The 20312-nt window shown below is 38.6% G+C and overlaps 1 protein-coding gene across 1 annotated transcript in view; it reads right to left on the bottom strand.

The window, feature by feature from the left end:
* The window catches only part of LOC124157426 (NFX1-type zinc finger-containing protein 1-like), a 77246-nt gene that overhangs the window by 14992 nt on the left and 41942 nt on the right, over positions 1 to 20312 (bottom strand). Inside the window, exons 7-10 of the mRNA XM_046532124.1 lie at positions 18776 to 18935; positions 8105 to 8213; positions 6340 to 6563; positions 1011 to 1276 (exon numbers count right to left, since the gene is read on the bottom strand). Of these exons, the coding sequence (XP_046388080.1) occupies positions 1011 to 1276; positions 6340 to 6563; positions 8105 to 8213; positions 18776 to 18935 (759 nt within the window). The remainder of the gene's footprint in view (positions 1 to 1010; positions 1277 to 6339; positions 6564 to 8104; positions 8214 to 18775; positions 18936 to 20312) is intronic.

Genomic DNA, 20312 nt, shown 5'->3' with positions numbered 1-20312 from the left:
AACCAAGTGATTCTTCCTCTCCCAATGAGAAATGGGTGGTGGAATCCACGTGGAACCCACGTGGAACCCACGTGGAATCCACGTTGAGTGGTGGATATTTGGTGGTGGTGGATATTGAGTGGTTGGACCCACGTGGAATCCACGTTGATTTCAAGTGGATTTGTGGTGATTATCATAAAATGTTAAACAGAATTTCTAATTTGTGGAACTTAACTCTCTGCTGACATTGCGTCATTTATCATCCTGAAACCACGCTAGATATGTGAAAATGTATCGCACATTCTATTTTTATATAATTCGTGGAAAGGCAGCCATGAGAGCACATGAAAAATCGTAGACACATATATAGAAGGTTTAGATATAGAGTGGTTGAGGATTTAATGGTTTTAGGACAGCACCTACTGCTGTTTTAATTTTTCCACCAAATTTCCACGTGGGTTCCACGTTGATTCCACGACCATAAACACGTGGTATCCACGTTAATTCTCCACGTGGGTTCCACCACCCATTTCTCACTGGGCTGGGTCCTTCACACTCGTCGTCCCTTGCGGCTGCTTTCTTCATGGAATCCTTTGTAGGTGTTTCCCTTTCTTACCTGGCAGCCTTGCCCTCTACCCCGACCTAGACCATTCTTTCTATCATCGGTCAACTCTCAGCAGCCAGACTGTAGGTTTATCAACTTAGGAACAAGGTCTTGGGATGCATCTCGTCCCAAGACCTGTTCATTTATCCGACTGACTGTATTCAGGAAGATATCAACCCTAGATTGCATCATGCCGCATTCTTCTTCCAAAAAACCGAAACGTATTTTTCTGTTTATATATATTTTTGCATAATTTAATCGTGATTATTACAAACTGTTTTCTTTTCGACGATTCTTAAAAGAAAAGTTCGTACGAACTTCGTTATTACGAACCTCCAGTTTTTCGGTCCCGTGAACTTCGTAATAACGAGAGTCTACTGTATTTAAAACCTAATAATGAGGAATACTGAGAAAATTAAAAACTTACCCGATCCCAAAGGATATTTCCTAAACTTGTCCAATAATTTCTCCACTTTCCTGCTGACTTGATGCAGATTACCGATCACCATGAACCTCACCTGATTCACACGGTTCAAATACAACTTGGCAGCATTTTTGTAGCGATAAGCTTGCTGAATGGGAATGTGACACACTGGACATTGTAACAGTTTCACCTCATGAGCAGACTCCGTAAGGCTCTTCTCCAAAGAAGTTGACTCAAACACATGACCACAATCAGGCAACAAAACAAACCTGCAAGGAGAAGAGGGGAAAAGCATTGTATTCAAGCACCTCAAACATAATTTAGCTACTTCATTCTAGCATTGAGAATTGAATAATAAGTATGTACAGGCGGTCCTCGACTTTCGTACAATTCGCACTTTCGTACATCCAAAATTGACAGTTTACTTGCTAAATTCGGACTTTCGGACGTTGGTCTGTAACTTTTTAAATTCCCGCGATGTTTACTGCGCATCCCAACATTCAATTGTTTCAAATGGCAGTACATGCGAACAATACGAACATATACCATGAAGGGAACTGTTGGTAGTTGACGCTAATCTAGGAGATTTATTTGGGAGAGAGACTGCCCGCAACAGGCTTCTTCATCAAGAGAAGAAGCCCAGTGAGAAATGGGTGGTGGAATCCACGTGGAACCCACGTGGAGAATTAACGTGGATACCACGTGTTTTTGGTCGTGGAATCAACATGGAACCCACGTGGAAATTTGGTGGAAAAATTAAAACAGCAGTTGGTGCTGTCCTAAAACCATTAAAACCTCAACCACTCTATATATAAACCTTCTATATATGTGTCTACGATTTTTCATGTACTCTCATGGCTGCCTTTCCACGAATTATATAAAAATAGAATGTGCGATACATTTTCACATAACTAGCGTGGTTTCAGGATGATAAATGACGAAATGTCACCAGAGAGTTAAGTTTCACAAATTAGAAATTCTGTTTAACATTTTATGATAATCACCACAAATCCACTTGAAATCAACGTGGATTCCACGTGGGTCCAACCACTCAATATCCACCACCACCAAATATCCACCACTCAACGTGGATTCCACGTGGGTTCCACGTGGATTCCACCACCCATTTCTCACTGGGAGAAAGCCTTCATTGGAGAGATTTCTCAAAAAAGTTGACTAGACATCATCAAACAGGTTTCAATAAAACTAGTAAAATCTTCTTTCTAAATGTGTTTTTTCGTTTGAGTGCTCTTTAATTCATGTACACCTTTAGCAACGATATTGCACGAAATATCACCTGAATTCCGTTTGTCTTTTGTCTTTTTTGAATAACATGCGAAATATACACGATCACGAATGTCACCTGCCGAATGTGGAATTTTGGTGTAAAAATTAAAAGGTATCCTGAGTGCGGGTTCAACAATTACATTTTGTTATGCGTCTTGATACGTCTTTTTATTTATAGTGGACGTAATAAGTAGAATGTCAACTTAAACGCCAAGAGGAAGTTTCACTCGATAGCCAACGGAGTTCTTGTTTTTTTTTATTTCATTTCCATTTTCTGCGTATTTTCGAAAGAAATTAGATGATTTGAGGAATTTTATTACTACATTATTAAAATTCAGTGAATTGAAATAAAATTCGTGAAAAAAAGGTATTAGTAAGTATATTTCGCTCTTTTGGAACGTATCCCCTAATTAGTATGGAAGTCAATGGTTCGACTTTCGTACAAGTTTTCGGGAAAGCATTGTGTGCGAAAGTCGGGGACCGCCTGTACATATTTCCAAAAATAAAAATAATGGGGTCGTTCACTCCCACTCAAAACCACAAATAATTAAAGCACATTGTTAGGCCGATAAGATAGATAAACTATAATGAGAAATATAGATATCTTTCTCGCTACGCCATTCCCTCAGGAGTTTGAAATTAAAAAAAAAATATCCAAACACTTGCCACCCATTTGTCATGAGTCGGTGACGTCATTAGTTCTGGTGCATCTACTCATTCTTGGTAGTGATGGGTCAATCATGAACGATTCGATCAAAAAGATTGAATCACTAGATGAATCAAATGACTCATGATTCATTTCGTTAAATAAGTCGATCATCAATCACTCCGACTTCCGGTTTCATATCAATCATCCCGGTTTCCGGATTGTTTCAAAATTTGGAGCGATCTATGCTTGATCTCTTTTCGTCATGGCAGAAACACTTGTGAGAAAATTAAATACTATGTTATAAAGAACTGAATACTTGTGTAATCTTTTGCTTATATGTTTTCCAGCAGTTATTAGTATTAATAACACCACTACACGTAAAAGGAAAATATTAAGATGACTCTGGTAGGAGAATGTTAAGAATTAAGTAGAAGTTGCAGCTGTTAACATTTTATTGTGCCGTTCATAAAATTATCCTGCAGATCAGATTCATGCTAAGTTTGTGGTGTATTTTGTGTTATAGATTGAAATTATTCTATTAGTGTTAAGAAATTGTGGCAGTTTTGCCTTCTCAAATATTTTCATGACACTACTTCCTTCATTTTTGCCATCTCATTTACTCAGGTAGGAATTCACAATCAAAATAGTATATGAAATTATAATATGGATAGCAATCAGCGTTACCAATGCTCTTCGCAGATGAGGCAGTATTTATTCGATTATTCAAAATGATTTATTACATCCATTGATTGAGTCCTTTGAGCCTTTTCTATCTTGATTCCTTTGAGTCTTTTTGATCTTGATTCCTTTGAGTCTTTTCGATCTTGATTCCTTTGAGTCTTTTCGATCTTGATTCCTTTGAGTCTTTTCAATCATGATTCCTTTGAGTCTTTTCGATCTTGATTCATTTGAGTCTTTTCGATCTTGATTCCTTTTGAGTCTTTTCGATCTTGATTCATTTGAGTCTTTTTGATCATAATGATTGAATCAATTGATTGAATCATTTATGTGACTCGAGTCAAAATGATTGAATCACTAAAATGATCGACTTTGCCCATCACTAATTCTTGGAGGATCACTCACTGCAGGAAGGAATTGTTCACAAGAATATAAGAAACAACAAACTGCATACGCTATCGGCATATACGGCGTATCATCATCACTTTGTAGTCGAACCTTATTGGCCTAACCCACATGAATTGCTAACAGCCAAGTCTACAAAAATAGGATATTATCGACTCATTGAAACACAAGTACTGATTTTCTCTAAAATATCCACTAAATCTTTCTCTTGCCATGCCCATGAAAGGGCGCATTTTCCACATTTTATGTGTGCCATAATGGGCACTTTCTCAATCCCTCCGAGACTCAACCCCTCTGAGACTCGACCCCTCTGAGACTTGACCCCTCTGAGACTTGACCCCTCTGAGACTTCACCACGAGGAGACGATTCGCGAGCTCCTGAGTACCAGTCTTGCGAAGCTCCAGAGTACGTCGTGCCTGACTGATCCACGCGAGCCGCTGATCCTCGCGTCCTGTGAACTGCTCACAATTTATAGTGAATTCACCAACGGTGTCGGCCTCTTTACGGCATGTGTGAACTTCAATTACCCTCCGCCACCGTTTACCCAATTGTAAGATGAATCGTCAGCGTGACACCTGTTTCCCCTCCTCTGCCTACACCTCCCCTCTCACGCCTGCTTCGAGCGCGGCCGCGATCTTGTAAGCGGTCTGGCGCTCTCTCTCTGCTACTGACCTCAGACAAGAAAGGAACTCGCTTTCGTGCCCGGCTTCTTCCCAACGGCAAGAGTACATTATCCTCAGGCAATTTAGTATTTTATGTATTGTGCTCCTAAAGCTTACTTCGGTCATTAAATGTATTATTACTGTTGGAAATCAACCATATTGTTTGTTAATTTTTTACTCCTAACCACCTATATTCTCGTCAATTCATTCTCGCGACGTGTGTGCGTTGCATATGTGATTAATCCATAATGGTGTTATCACAGAAATGAATAAATCTACTAGTTGGTAGAAATCTGTCACATCCCAGTGAGAAATGGGTGGTGGAATCCACGTGGAACCCACGTGGAATCCACGTTGAGTGGTGGATATTTGGTGGTGGTGGATATTGAGTGGTTGGACCCACGTGGAATCCACGTTGATTTCAAGTGGATTTGTGGTGATTATCATAAAATGTTAAACAGAATTTCTAATTTGTGGAACTTAACTCTCTGGTGACATTGCGTCATTTATCATCCTGAAACCACGCTAGTTATGTGAAAATGTATCGCACATTCTATTTTTATATAATTCGTGGAAAGGCAGCCATGAGAGCACATGAAAAATCGTAGACACATATATAGAAGGTTTAGATATAGAGTGGTTGAGGTTTTAATGGTTTTAGGACAGCACCAACTGCTGTTTTAATTTTTCCACCAAATTTCTACGTGGGTTCCACGTTGATTCCACGACCAAAAACACGTGGTATCCACGTTAATTCTCCACGTGGGTTCCACGTCGATTCCACCACCCATTTCTCACTGGGATAGCATTGTATTATACACAAGCTCATACCTGGTGTCTAGTGCTGTCTCACAATAGTGCCTTTTACTAGGAGCCGTATTATACCCACTCAGAAAGAAAATTGCAACAAACCCTTTCAGTTTCTCAGGATAAAGATTGAGGAAAAAATTGAGTGAGAGTAAAAATCATGCACGGATAATCCGCAACCCAGATAAACCGGAGCCGGATAATTGGGAGTCTGCTGTACGTTGCAAATTTCAGAAAACCACCCACGGCCCTCCTAGAGCCCAAGCCTTAGATGCTTTTTTTCATTTCCAAAATCACACAAACCATAAATCATTGTCTTTGAAGGAAAATATCAAGTCACACGAGAACAATCGAAGCGTGTTTCATCCCTACCCTATCTCACCAACTGACCTTTTTTCGGCCTACCTGCTTCAATTCTCCATTTCTGGAGGACAAATGCTAGGTGAGTGACTTTCTGGTCACAAAGATGTCTTGATAGCTTTGACCAAATGCGATGCATTTTGGACGATATTTTTTACTCTTTCAGCACTAATTGATTGCCACAAAGTTTTCTAGTTACAGCAAGACCATACTAACATTCAGCATTGTCCAAACAGCAAAATTTTAAAAGAAACAAGCATACCATTAGCCCCCTCAAACAAGTGGAAACAGGAAATGCCAATTGCATATATCACGTAGCTATAATAGTAGAATAATTTATCACACTGCTTAGCATTATCATTATAACAAGATTACAATTTGGTATATTCTTTTTAATAACTGGCATAAAGAGTTTCAGCAAAGATGTGCCATTGGCAACAATACAGCCATATTTGTCATAAAAAAACAATGTACAGCCATTACCTAGAACTTTTATCTCCTGTTGCGTTTAGAGAGGCCAAAGCATCTTCCACTTCTTTGGGATGGCAAACTCGGCATAGATTTGGACATCTTTCCCCACAAAATCCAATGCATTCATGTCCACAGCCTAATTTTCTAGTACATGGCTCGTTGCATGGAGGACGGTCACAGAAGTCAGAGCAGTTTTTCCTGCAAGTCTGATGCTCACAACTCCAGCCACATTTTTTCTAAAATATAAGAAAGTAATGGACATATGTAAAATAAAGTAGGCACAGACTTTCACCATTACCAACTTCTCAAAATGGTACTCTTTCCAGCAGCAGGGTGAATTTTTTGTAAGGAAAAAAATTAAAAAGAATAATAAGATAATTTTGGTGTGAAGGATATTTCCTGTTTGCTGATTATACAGTAGAACTTGTTTAGTACATTTCTGAAGGGACCACAAAAAATGAACGTACTAACCAGGAAAACGTACAAACGAGGAAAGTAAATAATAGCAGTCGGGGTAATTGCAATCTGTTGAAAAGTCGCCATAATTACAATCACTATCGGTAGTTCTCGTAGGATTGCCTTCCTGAACTCTTTTCACCTTTAAAATCAAGAAAATGAGTGCTACATTGAAAAAACAATACCATGTAAATAAAAATCACAATGTTTCATGGAGTTACCAAAGACACATGAGAACGGCGTCTATCTCACGTGATTTATCCTATAGAAAGAGAACAAGTGAAGCTAAGTCACTTCTTCTTCCTCACAGCGTGCTCAGAGAATATAAAAACAACCCTGAGTATGTGTTTGAAGATCATAAAAATTGGACAAAATTATATTAACCTTCAATTAAGACAACAGCCATACACATTCGCTTCTGGAATGAATCCGTATCGATTGTTATATCGATCGATATATCGATTAATAACACTCAAGATTATTAGATTACGACGTAATTACAAGAAGATTTTATATTATATAGTTGAAATTTACTTTAAAAACTTGTCTAATGCCGTCTGTTTTCGTGCTGTGATCAAGTATTTTTAAGCTAAGCTTCACATGGAGATCCAGAGCATCGTCTGCTCCTGCAGCAGTAGTCAAGTAAATACGCACGTACTCCATAGCCTCGACTTCGAGTTTATGGAGTACGTGCAGTACTGCATTAGATAAATGCAGAATTGGATAAGACTCATTTCTTCATCATGATAACTCGTGCAATAACAACAATTGCCTACTCGCAAAATTTGTGCACAGTGGGCACTCCATAGGCAACAGAAGGTGAGGAGCTCGGGGTGGGGAAAATTGGGTTTTCTCATTGGCTGAAGTTTTGTATAGTCAGACATTCCTGGGGCGGGATTCTGTTCACCGTACCGACGATTGTCAGTGTTGATAAGCTGTGGCCGTATTCTGTATTTTATCGGTACCGCACCGATCGGTTTCTCTTTTAAGCCCACCGACTGGACATGATTACATACCTACAACTATTTCTGTACCTACCACGGCCCTTTCAGCGATTCTGTAAGGTCATCGGTTTCAACCCAGTCGGTACAGTTCCCTCCTTCCCACACAGGGAAAATCCAGAGTTAGAAGTGATCTAACAAGTCACCACCAATGAAAGAAGGGTAAAAACAAGACTCATTGGCACAGTTTGTTTTCGTCGTTGTAAATCTTTTTGTTCGCGGAAATTACGACTTATTGTTAGATTAAGATAATCTACATTGGATACGTTGGATATTGGATCCTTTTGCCTTAAACCGCTAGCCCTTAATTCATAGCTTACCTTACAGGGTAAGCAATACCCACACTTCTCCTTACACTGAAAGTGTTCGCAGCGAAATTTGCATTTCTCTCTGCATGGAGGGCAAGGATTGGAGCAAGGAGCTGAGCACCTGGAAAATAAGATGCAAATACATTTCAATTTATTAACAAAGAACAATACACGGCCAACTTGTGAAGTGTGAATGGCATTAGGCATGCGAAGTTTGAGTAGGTACATTTTAGTATAAGGGAGTAAATGCATTTTGTTACACCAATCACTGTAACGTAAATAACAGCCAGAATAGAGGACATCATATCAATTGGCATCGCCACGGTTAACATAAGTCCACTTCTCTGGTTGATTGCAGACAGGGGCAGTCTGAGATGATTGGGGGCCCTCGGCTAAACCCTTTCAAGACGGTGGAGTTCTCTCCTTAGCATTACTGCTGGACTGAGCCCCAAGAGACTCTTCTGTCCGCCCTGTATGGAGCATTTTTGCAGGACATTGGTTAAGAAAGGTCTTGCAGATAATTACACACTCCCAGAGCCAACCTTTTTCAACCCTTTCTAAAGAAGACCCCGCATAATCTCAGACTCCGAGGGTAGTTGGGCTCCCTCTTTTCCGGGTTTAAGACCCTAACAGCAGCATCGGTTTGCGGTCAACTTATGATATGTTTGGAAGTATTAGCTACTTGGATAATTGTTGCTTGCACATAAATTTCAGACATTATATTTAACTAGCTGACCCGGCAAACTTCGTACCGCCTTACAATCACTGAACTTACAGTTTAGTTAGGTACACCATTTAAAAATCAAGAGTGACTGTATCGTTTTTAATCGTGTTTAATTTATTATAATAAAATAAGGATACAAATTCAATAAACAGGGTTCCCACTCTAACTACATTATAAAATTCACAGTTTTTTCCAGGTTTTCACGGTATAAAAGTCATCAAATTCACGGTTTGTAGACAAGGTACTTTAAGCAGAAATATTGATCACGCAACAATCATCGGCCACACGTTAACTACAAATGTATCAAACGCAACAGTTGCCTTGAATGCAAACGCAACAATGACAGTGCTATCTCTTATGACGTCACCTATCGTTAGCAAAATTCATGTCCGGCTAAAAGGGTGTGAGTGGGAAAATGGAGAGAGCAGGGTGTCAGGGAAGTGAAGAAGAGCCTGATTTTTTGCCAGGGTTAACGTCTTCCGATCGCAGGCTTAAGGTCAATGTGCTGTCATGGCTCATGGACCAATTAATAATTGCGCTTCGAATACACGTGTGAGTGGACAGTATCTGCACGTGACTAGGCCTTGAAGCATAATCGAAACATCGATTTTTCTTTAAATCTGTCTATCGTAAATCTAAAATCAAGTTTGAGAGATTTCTAAGGTTTTGTGACGAAATTTACGACTATTTCCAGGTTTTTTCACGGTATACGAAATTCACGGCTTATTCACGGTTTTAAGGTTTTCACGGTTGAGTGGGAACCCTGATAAAACTACCTAAATGAGTATCAAAAATGCTTGTCAGAAAGACATTGTCTTTACTGAATCTTTATTTTATATATTGAATAGGGTGGATCGGAACACGTTTACAATGAATTTTCTTATATTTTAGCTCAAGAAATTTTGGGCATTGTGGTTTTATAAAGCAGTCAATGAAATAAAAATTATACGGATTCAGTTGTAGGCTATTTGTGTTATCAACCGTAAAATATGTTTTTAGGTCCAAGTCCGTTGCGTAAACTTGGCCCGTTCACGCAGCAGGTTAACACAACGCCAGACCGACGCTTTACTGATGCTCAAAATCGTGTAAGAAAAGCCCCTATGAAGCAGCATTCACATCAAATGACTTTAGGTGCAGCAGTTATAGTATCTCTGTTCGGAAAAAATGCACTGCATAATCGTGCTGCATGCGTAAACGCACCACGGTGTGCCCTACACATTCGGGTTTAATGTCTTGCATCAAGCACCTTCTGATAAACAGCAGTTTTTGTTTAGTAATTAGGCGCAAGTTAAAGCAGATGAAGCTAAATAAATATAGCGAAGCGAAGTAGTGACGCAGAGAGGGGGGTTTTTGGGGTTTAAACCCCCCAAGAGCTCAGAGAACTTTTTTATACAAACTTTTGTTACTAATATTAGGGGGACGGTTGAGTAACAAACAAAACATATTTTACTATTCACACAGCCACAAAACCCACTATTTTGGACCATTTATCTTAAAAAATGTCTGGGCGAAGGCCCCCACACCTCTCGCTTGACTTGGCGAGTTTTCTATACCCTACAGACCCGTAGTATTACCCGCACCTAAAACCCCCAATCTTTAATTCCTAGCTGCGCCCTTGAGGCAAAAGAAGAAATACAGCGGATGGTTTACCGACTCGTAAACATAGCACGTTTAATTGACCATAAGAAAATAATGGATTTTCATTAGCACATGAGTACAAACATTTCTTTCACAAAAACTGAAAGACTGACCATGGGATTTGTTAACCCAGGAAAGAAAAACTGATTTCCAACAGTTTTGAACCTCATTTGAATCTGATCTGAATCCTTAAAATCTGATTTGACTCTGTCTTGACACTCATTTCCACTGGTTTCCAGCGGACAGGAAATGGAAGGAAGTGATTTGAATCTCATTTCCATTGTAACTGGTTTCCAGCCGTCTTCCACATGGACTGTATTGACACTGAATTGAATGTCATTTGAAACTCTTTTCCTTATTTACTGGCTTGAAAGTGTTTTCCACAAGTGCTTTCCAACAGAGTTGAATAGTAGAATGAATTTGAAATTCTCTTGAAATGAGTGTCTTATAAAAACCTATCTCACACAGGCTTTACGACTGCGTTGATTGGAAAATTACTTCTTCTGAGGTGTCAATGAGTATATTTGGTTCAAAATCATGGTCAGAAATAATGACGTAGAGGAAATATGTACTTTGCCGTCTTGCAAAAATTCACGGGTGATGAAAAAAATTTACTGTACATCATCCACATTTTGTATTGTGCATCATTTCACCTGCTGGAAGTCACCGGGCATGCAATTTAAGTGGCTAATACGGCTTAAGCACGTTTAAACCTCACTTTGCGACTTCGCTTTTTAAAAAAATATAGCGGGCATAGTGCTGCCACCTAACTACAAAAGATAGCAAGCCAAAGTAGCAACACCGATACGCCGATTCCGTTGTAATGTTTACGTGCTTGTGGTTCTGTTTTGTGCTAAAGTAATAGCGCGTGGAGAAAAAATAATCATATCAGTATTATTTAACCAGTGCTAAATTCCCGCAGCGTTGAATTAAGCCATTCGTGCATCCTTTAGTGTTCAAGCGACAGTGGAAGTCTGATGTGATTTCGATCTTTTGTGTTTTCATTGAATAATTTATCTTGTGTCAACAGATTTTGAGCGATTACTAATATTTTTGTATGCAATATGTATAATATGTACTTGCGTTACGTCGCCGAATAGAACCTACCAGGATTTTCAGAGTATTGTGTATCTTGCTGGTTTGTTTGTGCTAAGTGAAACGACCGTGTTCGTGTATTTAAACATTAATGGCAAGTTTATTTAGTGTAACATACAGATATCGTTGGCTTAATGCTGAACCAAAATTATTTTCATAAGTCACGTAAAGAAGTCTTTCTTTCATAAAGGCATCTGAAATATTTTCTAGTGTTGTGATTTTTCTGTTAATCACGGAAAAATTTGTGCTCTTCGATAATTCAAGATTGTGGAATCTGATGTAAGTTGTTGTTGTTCTGGTGCAGTGACTGTTTCGATGACTTTTCAAGAACTGATAAACAAGTACAAAAAGTTTGTCTAACTCTCCTTCAAATGAGATTTCATCTGTAAATTCTGTGTTTCCCTAAATTATTTCTAACGCATGAAATTGAGATTTTAAGTGTATTCTGCCTCAGAAGTTTACCAAATTAGATGACTATGTATTTTCAATTGAATATGTACTTCCAATAGGATTTGTGCGTACTTAATAAATACGTTAATAGAGCCTGTGTTATTTTGTTGTGGTGGGAGACTTACATGAAGTTCATTTTGTTAGGCTGTATTTTGTAAACTTTTTTCAGCTGAGTCTACATCCAGATTGATGATAGAGATGTAGTATGTGAAGTTAGAAACGTTGGTTGAGTGCAGCTCTGCGAAACTTGGAACTGGCGGAAATAATTATTTCCGCCTCGGGTATCAGCAGTTACCTCATGTATCCGAAGTTAACTTATGCATCAGCAGGTCATAGGAGGTGAGAATCGAGTCGCAAACAAGATTCAGATAGGTATGAAGGTGGAAAACAGAGTCGAAAAAGCTTAAACGGGGAAACCGGATTCAAATCTGTTGAACAGTGGAAACCAGAGTCAAATCACATTCATGGAAATGAGTAGGAAAACAGCCGCCATGTTGGACCCTCACAACTGATTTCCCACTGTCTTCCGACTGATTTCCAGCTGTTTCAATTTTCAAAACACATTCAAAGGAGAAGGAAATCAGTGCGTCAAACCTGTTGGAAATCAGTGTCAAATCTGATGGAAATCAGTTTTTCCTTGCTGGGAACCCATTTATGCCTAGTGTTCCATTTTTGGAACACCTTATGTGACTTTCTAATTTAATGACTACGACTCATTATATACAAATGTGCCACGGTTTTTCTATCTCTACCTCTTTATAAAGATATGTTGTATTATAAGGCGCAAAGATTTAGTCAATATTACCAAACCATTGCAACCAGTGTGTTGAGAAATATCGGTCTTTTTTTTCAAGGCAGTTTTTCTGTGACCATCTCTATTGTTATACTAATAACTATTTACCATTACGACCAAATGTTGTGAATTTTTCCCTGCATGTTTAGTAACAGTTAACCTACAGTGTTGAATGAAGAAATGTTTGAAACAACGTATTTTGTTTTAGTTATAAGCTTTTATTTAACAGTGTTCCATTTTTGGAACACTAGGCAAATCCACTACTATTATGCGTGCATTCAGGCGCACTGAAATATTCACTTTAATTTTCAATAAAGTCAGCAATTAGATGTGGAACAATTAATAATCTTCCCGGTTAATTGCTTCGCGCTTCTGCTCATCTCATTCCTGGTTCTTCTGACGAAAACGTTTACCTTTTTCTGATACCGGATGGTGATACTACTGAAAATGGCGGTGCATCGGCTTCTGCTTCGCCTCAACCTCTTCTTGCTCAAAGAAAAAAGGTAACCAAAGTTGTGCGCAAATGGAAGAAAGCCGATCTGACTGCGCAGACAGTAGGAGTTAGAGTATCAGAAGAACAAATCACGAAAATGAAAACCCCTACAGAATATTTAGAACTCTTTCTGGATATTGAAGTGAACCTTGAACTGACTGTCGATGTTTTTTAGGAATAATTTTCCTGAGTGGTTACGTCTCTGTTCCGAGACGACTTATGCTTTGTGAGCAAAGACCAGATTCGCCTAATTCTCTAGTTAGTGGTGCAATGAGACGTGACCGATTTGAAACAATATTTTCAAATTTGCATTTTGCTGACAAGTCTAACTTGAACCACACGGACAAGTTTTCCAACTTCGACTTCTAACTGAGCGCCTGAATGACAGATGTATGAAACTTGTGCCAAATGAAATATACTTCAGCTTTGATGAGGCCATGATTCACTATTTCGGTCGTGACGGGTGCAAACAGTCATTCTGGGTAAGCCTATTCGGTTTGGGTATAAATTCTGGTGCGTCTAGGCTACATTTTCTGGTTTCAGCCTTATCAAGGAAAAAAAAACCCGAACACTCTAAACCAATAATACATTGTAGGTGCTTCAATTGTTTTGCAATTCACTGAGGCACTCACAACGCAGCATCCCGTGAATTACCATTTTGTGTTCGACAACTTATTTACAAACATTGCACTTCTTGATAGAGTTCATTCTATGGACCACCAAGCAACTGGCATAGCGAGAAAAGATCGCGTGGACAAACCTCCTTTACTATCTGATGCTAGACTAAATAAAAAAGTTTGGGGTGCATTCGATTACCAAATTGATGGAAAAGGCGATATTGTTTGTAGATGAAATGATAAAAGTGCTATAACTGTTGCATCTTCTGGTGCCGGTGTCAATCCTTTGGAACAGTCAGTCGTTATTCTCAAAAGTAGGAAAAAAAACAAGTTACTCTGCCAAATTCAATCAAGGTCTATAATCAGTATATGGGAGGAGTGGACCGAGCTGATGAAAATATTAACTAGTACCAAGCATCAATCCGTGGAAAGAAATGGTACCCGAGCCCTCCGGTTATTCTGCTTCGAGCTGGCTTTACAAAATTCTTGGAAATTGCATAAAATAAACGATGTGCAGCCAATGGATCTTCTTCAATTTCGTCGCCGTGTGACCTGTCACTATATAGAGACATACGGTAATTCTGCTGAGCCTGGTGGGAAAGGGAGACCATGAAATCTATGAAACGTAAACTTGACTCACGTCATGACGGCATGAATCAGTAGAAAGTGAAGCAAGGAAAGCGAATTTGCTGTGTCAAATACCATAAAAATACCACTTTTCAATGTAAAAACTACAATGTATCCTTGCATGTTAAGTGTTGACCTGGATATCATTCGTAATAGTGAGTTAATAATAGTCTGAATCAAATTTTTTGCATGCTATATATGAGTACGTCATAGTAGTGGATTTGCCTAGTGTTCCATTTTTGGAACACCTCGTAATTAATAACTGGTAAGAGATACATTGTTTTTTCTTTCGGATATTGTTTTTATACGTATTTTTATCGACAATATGTAAAAATCAGGGTAAAATTCGCATTTTTCAAACCTTCGGCATAAATGGGTTAATCGTTATCACGAATGCAACACAAATTAGAAATTGAATACGTTTAAGCTCAAACAGACATATAAGTTGGGATCATGGAATCTTTGGAATGAGAACTTCCTAATCTTTGAGTTTTCCTTTGAGAAAAGTCGCGTGAATCACATTCATTGCCAATTTTTTTTAAATAACCAAACGCGCTCCGTTGGATAGTTATGGTTGGTTTAGGTTTCGAAAGATCATGAACACAGAGCCTACATTTAGCTGTAATTCGTGGTAAGCCAGGTACATCCAAGGACTTTAAATATTCAGATAGATAGTTGGTGACTTCGTCTTCGTCAATCAAACGGCTCGATTCCTCGACAGGACCATTTGTCAACAATTGCTTGGAGATTTGTTTACAAACACGGTAGTGAAGAATCAATTCGAGCTGGTCTTTCAATTAGCTCGAATTAAATTTTTTAAATGCAATTACAATACTTTGAATACATTTAGTAATTAAAATGTTATATTGCTACGAAATTCAGTTATTTAAGTGGTAAAAACAAAACAAATAATTTAATTTGTTGTTTTGACTGACTTATCAATTGTTGTTGCCTTACTAACTCCTAAAAACATATCACTAAGAAAGAGATGAATTTTTTTGTGAAATTATCCTTTTTTTAATGGCCTATATGTTATCCGGGGCTGAGACGAATCCAAAGAACCTAATGTTATTAAAATCGGTGCAGCCGTTCTCGAGTTATAAGTGTTCTAACTAACACGATTTTCGACTTTCTTTTATATACAGTGCAACCTCGATAAAACGACACCCCACGGTGCACCAATAAACACTCGCTATGGCAAATTGTCGCTTTACCAGAGTTGGAGCAAATAATAGCCAAATTACCTGTTGCGAACAGTTTTACAGGAACAGGAGTGGTGCGGCGACAGGTAAATTTATATCCGGTAAACGTAAGCATAAATCCAGACGAAAGGCGATGGTTTTATCCATCACTAAATTTCCTTACTCAAACAACAACTGACTATTCAAACAATTAATAAGCGCCGCACTGAATAAAAATCATGCAAAGCATTGTTTTGTAAATCATTATACCAATGCACGACCGACGAAGCCATTTTTCTATGCACTTAATTAGTGCATTTATGTAATCATTCTATTATTTTGGTATTTTCCACTGAAAATTCATAAATTAACTGATAAAACTGTATCGCGGTTATTTAATGCCTCTGATGTTTCTATTGGTGTATGTTTATTGTTCCTGTATGTTAAGCGGCAGTGAAGTGAAATAACGTATTGCATTTGTTTCTGCAGTCGAAAGTGGTGGAAGGTTGTACAACTTTCCTGCCTTGGAAGACTTTCTATCAGATAAAGTAATATTTTCATTATCTACGGTAAAAATTTTGCTAAGCTTGAAAAATGATGTGATTAAAATTGCCGTTGTTAAAAAAAAGTTCCTTTTTGAGTGTTACGCTCGCGACGTATTTGAAATAATACACCGAGTTTACCACGGCCACGAATATTACCACGGCACTGCAAACTAGAGTCAGTTGTTCTGCGAGTTCTTACAGCAGCTACCAGGGGATGCTCGGCTACCCACGTGATGGAAGAGAGCGCCAGTACGACTCCGATCACTGACGCGAATAGTTCACCCTTGTGAATCCGCAACGGAGAATAAATACGTACATCCGGACAATTCACGCTGAGTGTCATTGCATCTTAAATCCTACATCATCGCTAAGGCGCACTACATACCTTTAGAGGCATCATTGCAATAAATACCTCGTACTGCAAGGGTTTGTCGGGGAGTAGGATGTAAAAAAGTTCCATTTCGTCTATGTTATATCACGCGGGGAATACTTCTCAACATCTTGTTCGGTAAAACCCATCCCGAAGTTCGCTCTGAGAAGATGGCTTGGTGGTGTAACTGGTAGCACGCCTGACCGGCAATCGGGAGATCCGGGTTCGAATCCCGGCTAAGTCAAATATTTTTTCATGGCGAACTTCATCCTTTGGTGTATTTAACTTCTTAAGATATTTATGATCCAAGTCCTTTCTTCCACGACTTCGGGTTTACACCGCAGGAATCACCAGCAATTGTGAGGGGAGATAACACTTTGGTGCTTTGCATTACTATAATCAACGTTCCGCACTCTTGAAATTCTCGATTCGCAATCTATCCCTGAAATACTCCACTTTAGGCTTAGGCATAGCCCCTTTCTCAGAAGTTCCCGCAGATTTGAATGGGCAAAACCACCCGAACAAAGCTCCTTATGACTCTTTATCGTCTGCATTCCTTGGGTGCTTTTGTTCTTTTTTAAATTTTGCAGAGCGACTAGGAAGATTATTTTCGACATTCGAAATTAATTTCGACACTCTCATATTACTCCTTTACTTTTATTTTCTCGCTTAGACGTGTTTGGTGTTTTTTTTGGCCATGTTGTCTGCCATCAAATGCTTTCTATTCACGCAACTCACAGACGTGCGGGTATGCTGCAGACTGATTTCTGCCGCCCGAGGAACAAAAGAAGATCAAGCATTCGCGAATGCTAATGCCACAATATTTTCAACAAAATTAACTACTCATTTATCGAACGACAGTTTACTACATGAATTTGAGACTGAGCACTCCATGTTAACTTCATTTCTAACAGATCACCAGAAATTACAGAGATTAGGGACTCTTGGTGAAGGTATTCCGGCCATGGAAACCCTCGTTACGGCGAGAGCTAACACCAAAAGGTCCTCGTTAAGATGAATATTTTAACATGCTTAATATAGGGTCCATTGACTGTGCATCGGCTATCTCACGTAATAGCGGGGGTCTCGCTATAGCCCATACTCGCTTTAACGAGGTTCCACTGTATATCGATTTCCTGTTTTTCTCTGAGCATTGTCAAATTTTGAACGAATCTCTACCGTCAATATTAATGGATTTAATGCATCAATCATTTCCATTCCAATGATGTGGTCCTAAAAAATTTTTCTCATTGATTCCAAACCTTACGACAAACCTCTCACTATTTCTTCAAAATTGATTGGCAGAGGTAAAAATTTCTTTCCTAGAAAAGCTCTTTGTCTGTCACAGTTAGGCAACCGTGGAAAAAGTGTGCACCACACAGGCACATAGAACACCTGTGGAGCTTCTCTGGAATTGCATCCATCGCTATACCGTATTTCTCCGAATATAGTCCCCCTCTGAATAGTCTTCTCCCCCCCCTAGTTTTGAGGCTTCAGTTTTGGGAAAAAAATTTGCATTGAATATAGCATTGCAGACAAAAAATGCATTTGAATACAATAATATAGTAACACCGAAAAACTTGTCCCTTATTATACAAAAAGCAGCAATTTTAAATACTGTCAAATAGTCAGAAAATTTTTAAATTCAGAATAAAAAGATGATAGTGCTTTGTGTAACCTGTACAACGCCTAAAACCAGCAAAAATGGTGTGGAAAAAAAAAATAATAATAAAGAGTAGAAGAGAGGAGAAGCCTCATGAAAACCTTAACAAGAAAGACTAAAATCGCCTTAAATGCCATTTCTTAAGAAATTATGGGATGATGACTGCAATCATCGATTCACTATCTTAAGTTCTTTAACTACTTCCTTGGTATTAGAAATAATGAAAAAATACAGCAAAAGCTACTGGTAGCTAAGCAAATATTCCTCACAGATATGAGTAGGCAGAAAGAATGGTTATCCTCTGGACAGGTGAAACTAATACATATTTCTCTTCTACAGCCCTGCTCTTTCTGTAATAAATATGGAAGGAACTTCTTTCTACTATCTGTATATTTTACAGAAAATAATTGGGTATGCATCACAATGTGCTACCTCGGACGGAGAATAGGAATTCTTTAGTCAGCACAACCATATGGCAGTAACTCACTTGTGCCCACAAATAAGCGTTCTTTCACATTTCTCTTGGCAGGTGATGTGGATTCTTCCTTGCATGCACCTTGCACAGGTACCCTTGCATTTATGCCCACACATTAAGATTTTTGCACAAGGCTCTTGGCACCTTAGCATAAGAGTATCTGGATTGGAACCTGTCAAGAGAAATACATTTCGGTATGAATTATACAGAGTTATTCAACACTGGGAATAGGCTTTGAAATGCCCATTGTTTAGTTCCATGAGGACAAATTTTACTCATGTCAAGAAATTATTTACCTCTTAGGATGAAGTATTAATTTTGTTTCAAGCCATCTTGGACTTTCAGCAAACAATATAAAATGAATTTCAATGCCCTTACAATACTTTCTCAGGGACAAATGACAGACACAAAACTTCTTTGAAATCTATATTGATCTCTATTTGAATGTTTGATCTCTACCTGAATGAAATTTATTGTTTGAAAATGCGATATCACAAGTTTATCATTTTTGTGGGAATCACCTGCTACAAAATAAGCATACCAATGGATACACTTTTTCCTTGACAATATATATTTTAAAGTAGTTAATGATCTTTCCTCATTTTAAGAGAAATGTTATTCATTTTGTATAATGAAAGCATAACAAATTGAGCATTTTAAAATTATTGTTTTTGGTTGTGTTGTAGTTGATATCACCATACTGTTTCTTGAAGCTATTCAGTGTTACCCAAGCATTAACCCAGCTAGCACGGATTTAGCCTTATCCCTAAATACAAGGATAGTATACATACATGCCCTGACGAAACCTATCTGGGCACAGATTAAGTAGGTAAAATCCAGGTAGGTATTTGCATATAAATGGGAGACGAATGTCCGCATTTTTGAAGATATACCTATCCTTACACCGTAATGACCATTAGGCAGGTGCTGCTTCGCATCAGATTGCTGTTCTGTCACGTGAGATTCATGAGAACTACGCAAAAATAATGTAATAACATTAATTGGCTTTTGATTAGGAAAGATTCAATGCGTTATATTTCATCATTGCCTGTTATAATATTGCACCATCCCGTGTGTGCATCATCATGTGTGATCATGGATACAGAAGAGCAGTTTGCACGAATGCTTCAAAACCACTGCTCGACATTGGAAACTACACTGCCCAGCACCACTCCATGTAATCGCATCTCGCACAAGCTGCTCGGGTTGCAACTGCTCAGGGGCATGTATCCATGATCACAGAGCACGGTCACCCACTACAAAGCTTGGAAAATGGGAACACGACGCTCCTGTGATTGCGGTGGACTTAATACGGTCACATTTCATCTTAAGCTTCCCCCCCAAAGCTTCAGAGAAATAAAAATAATATTTAAATATATTGCATAGTTTTGACATGTACCTATTAAATTTTAACATAACATTTCAATGAAACCCAAATTTTAAGTGCCAAAATTAAGTAAAATGAATTTGCAGGCATGTCATTTTTCCAAAATTTTCCCAAACAGGGAGGGTGGGGTTGGGAGGTTGCCCTTCCCCATCCCCTCTTATC

This window comes from Ischnura elegans, chromosome 4 (genome assembly GCF_921293095.1).
Source record: "Ischnura elegans chromosome 4, ioIscEleg1.1, whole genome shotgun sequence".
Lineage (NCBI taxonomy): Eukaryota > Metazoa > Arthropoda > Insecta > Odonata > Coenagrionidae > Ischnura > Ischnura elegans.
Note: the sequence above shows the minus strand (reverse complement) of the source record. Positions and strands in the feature narration are given on the sequence as shown.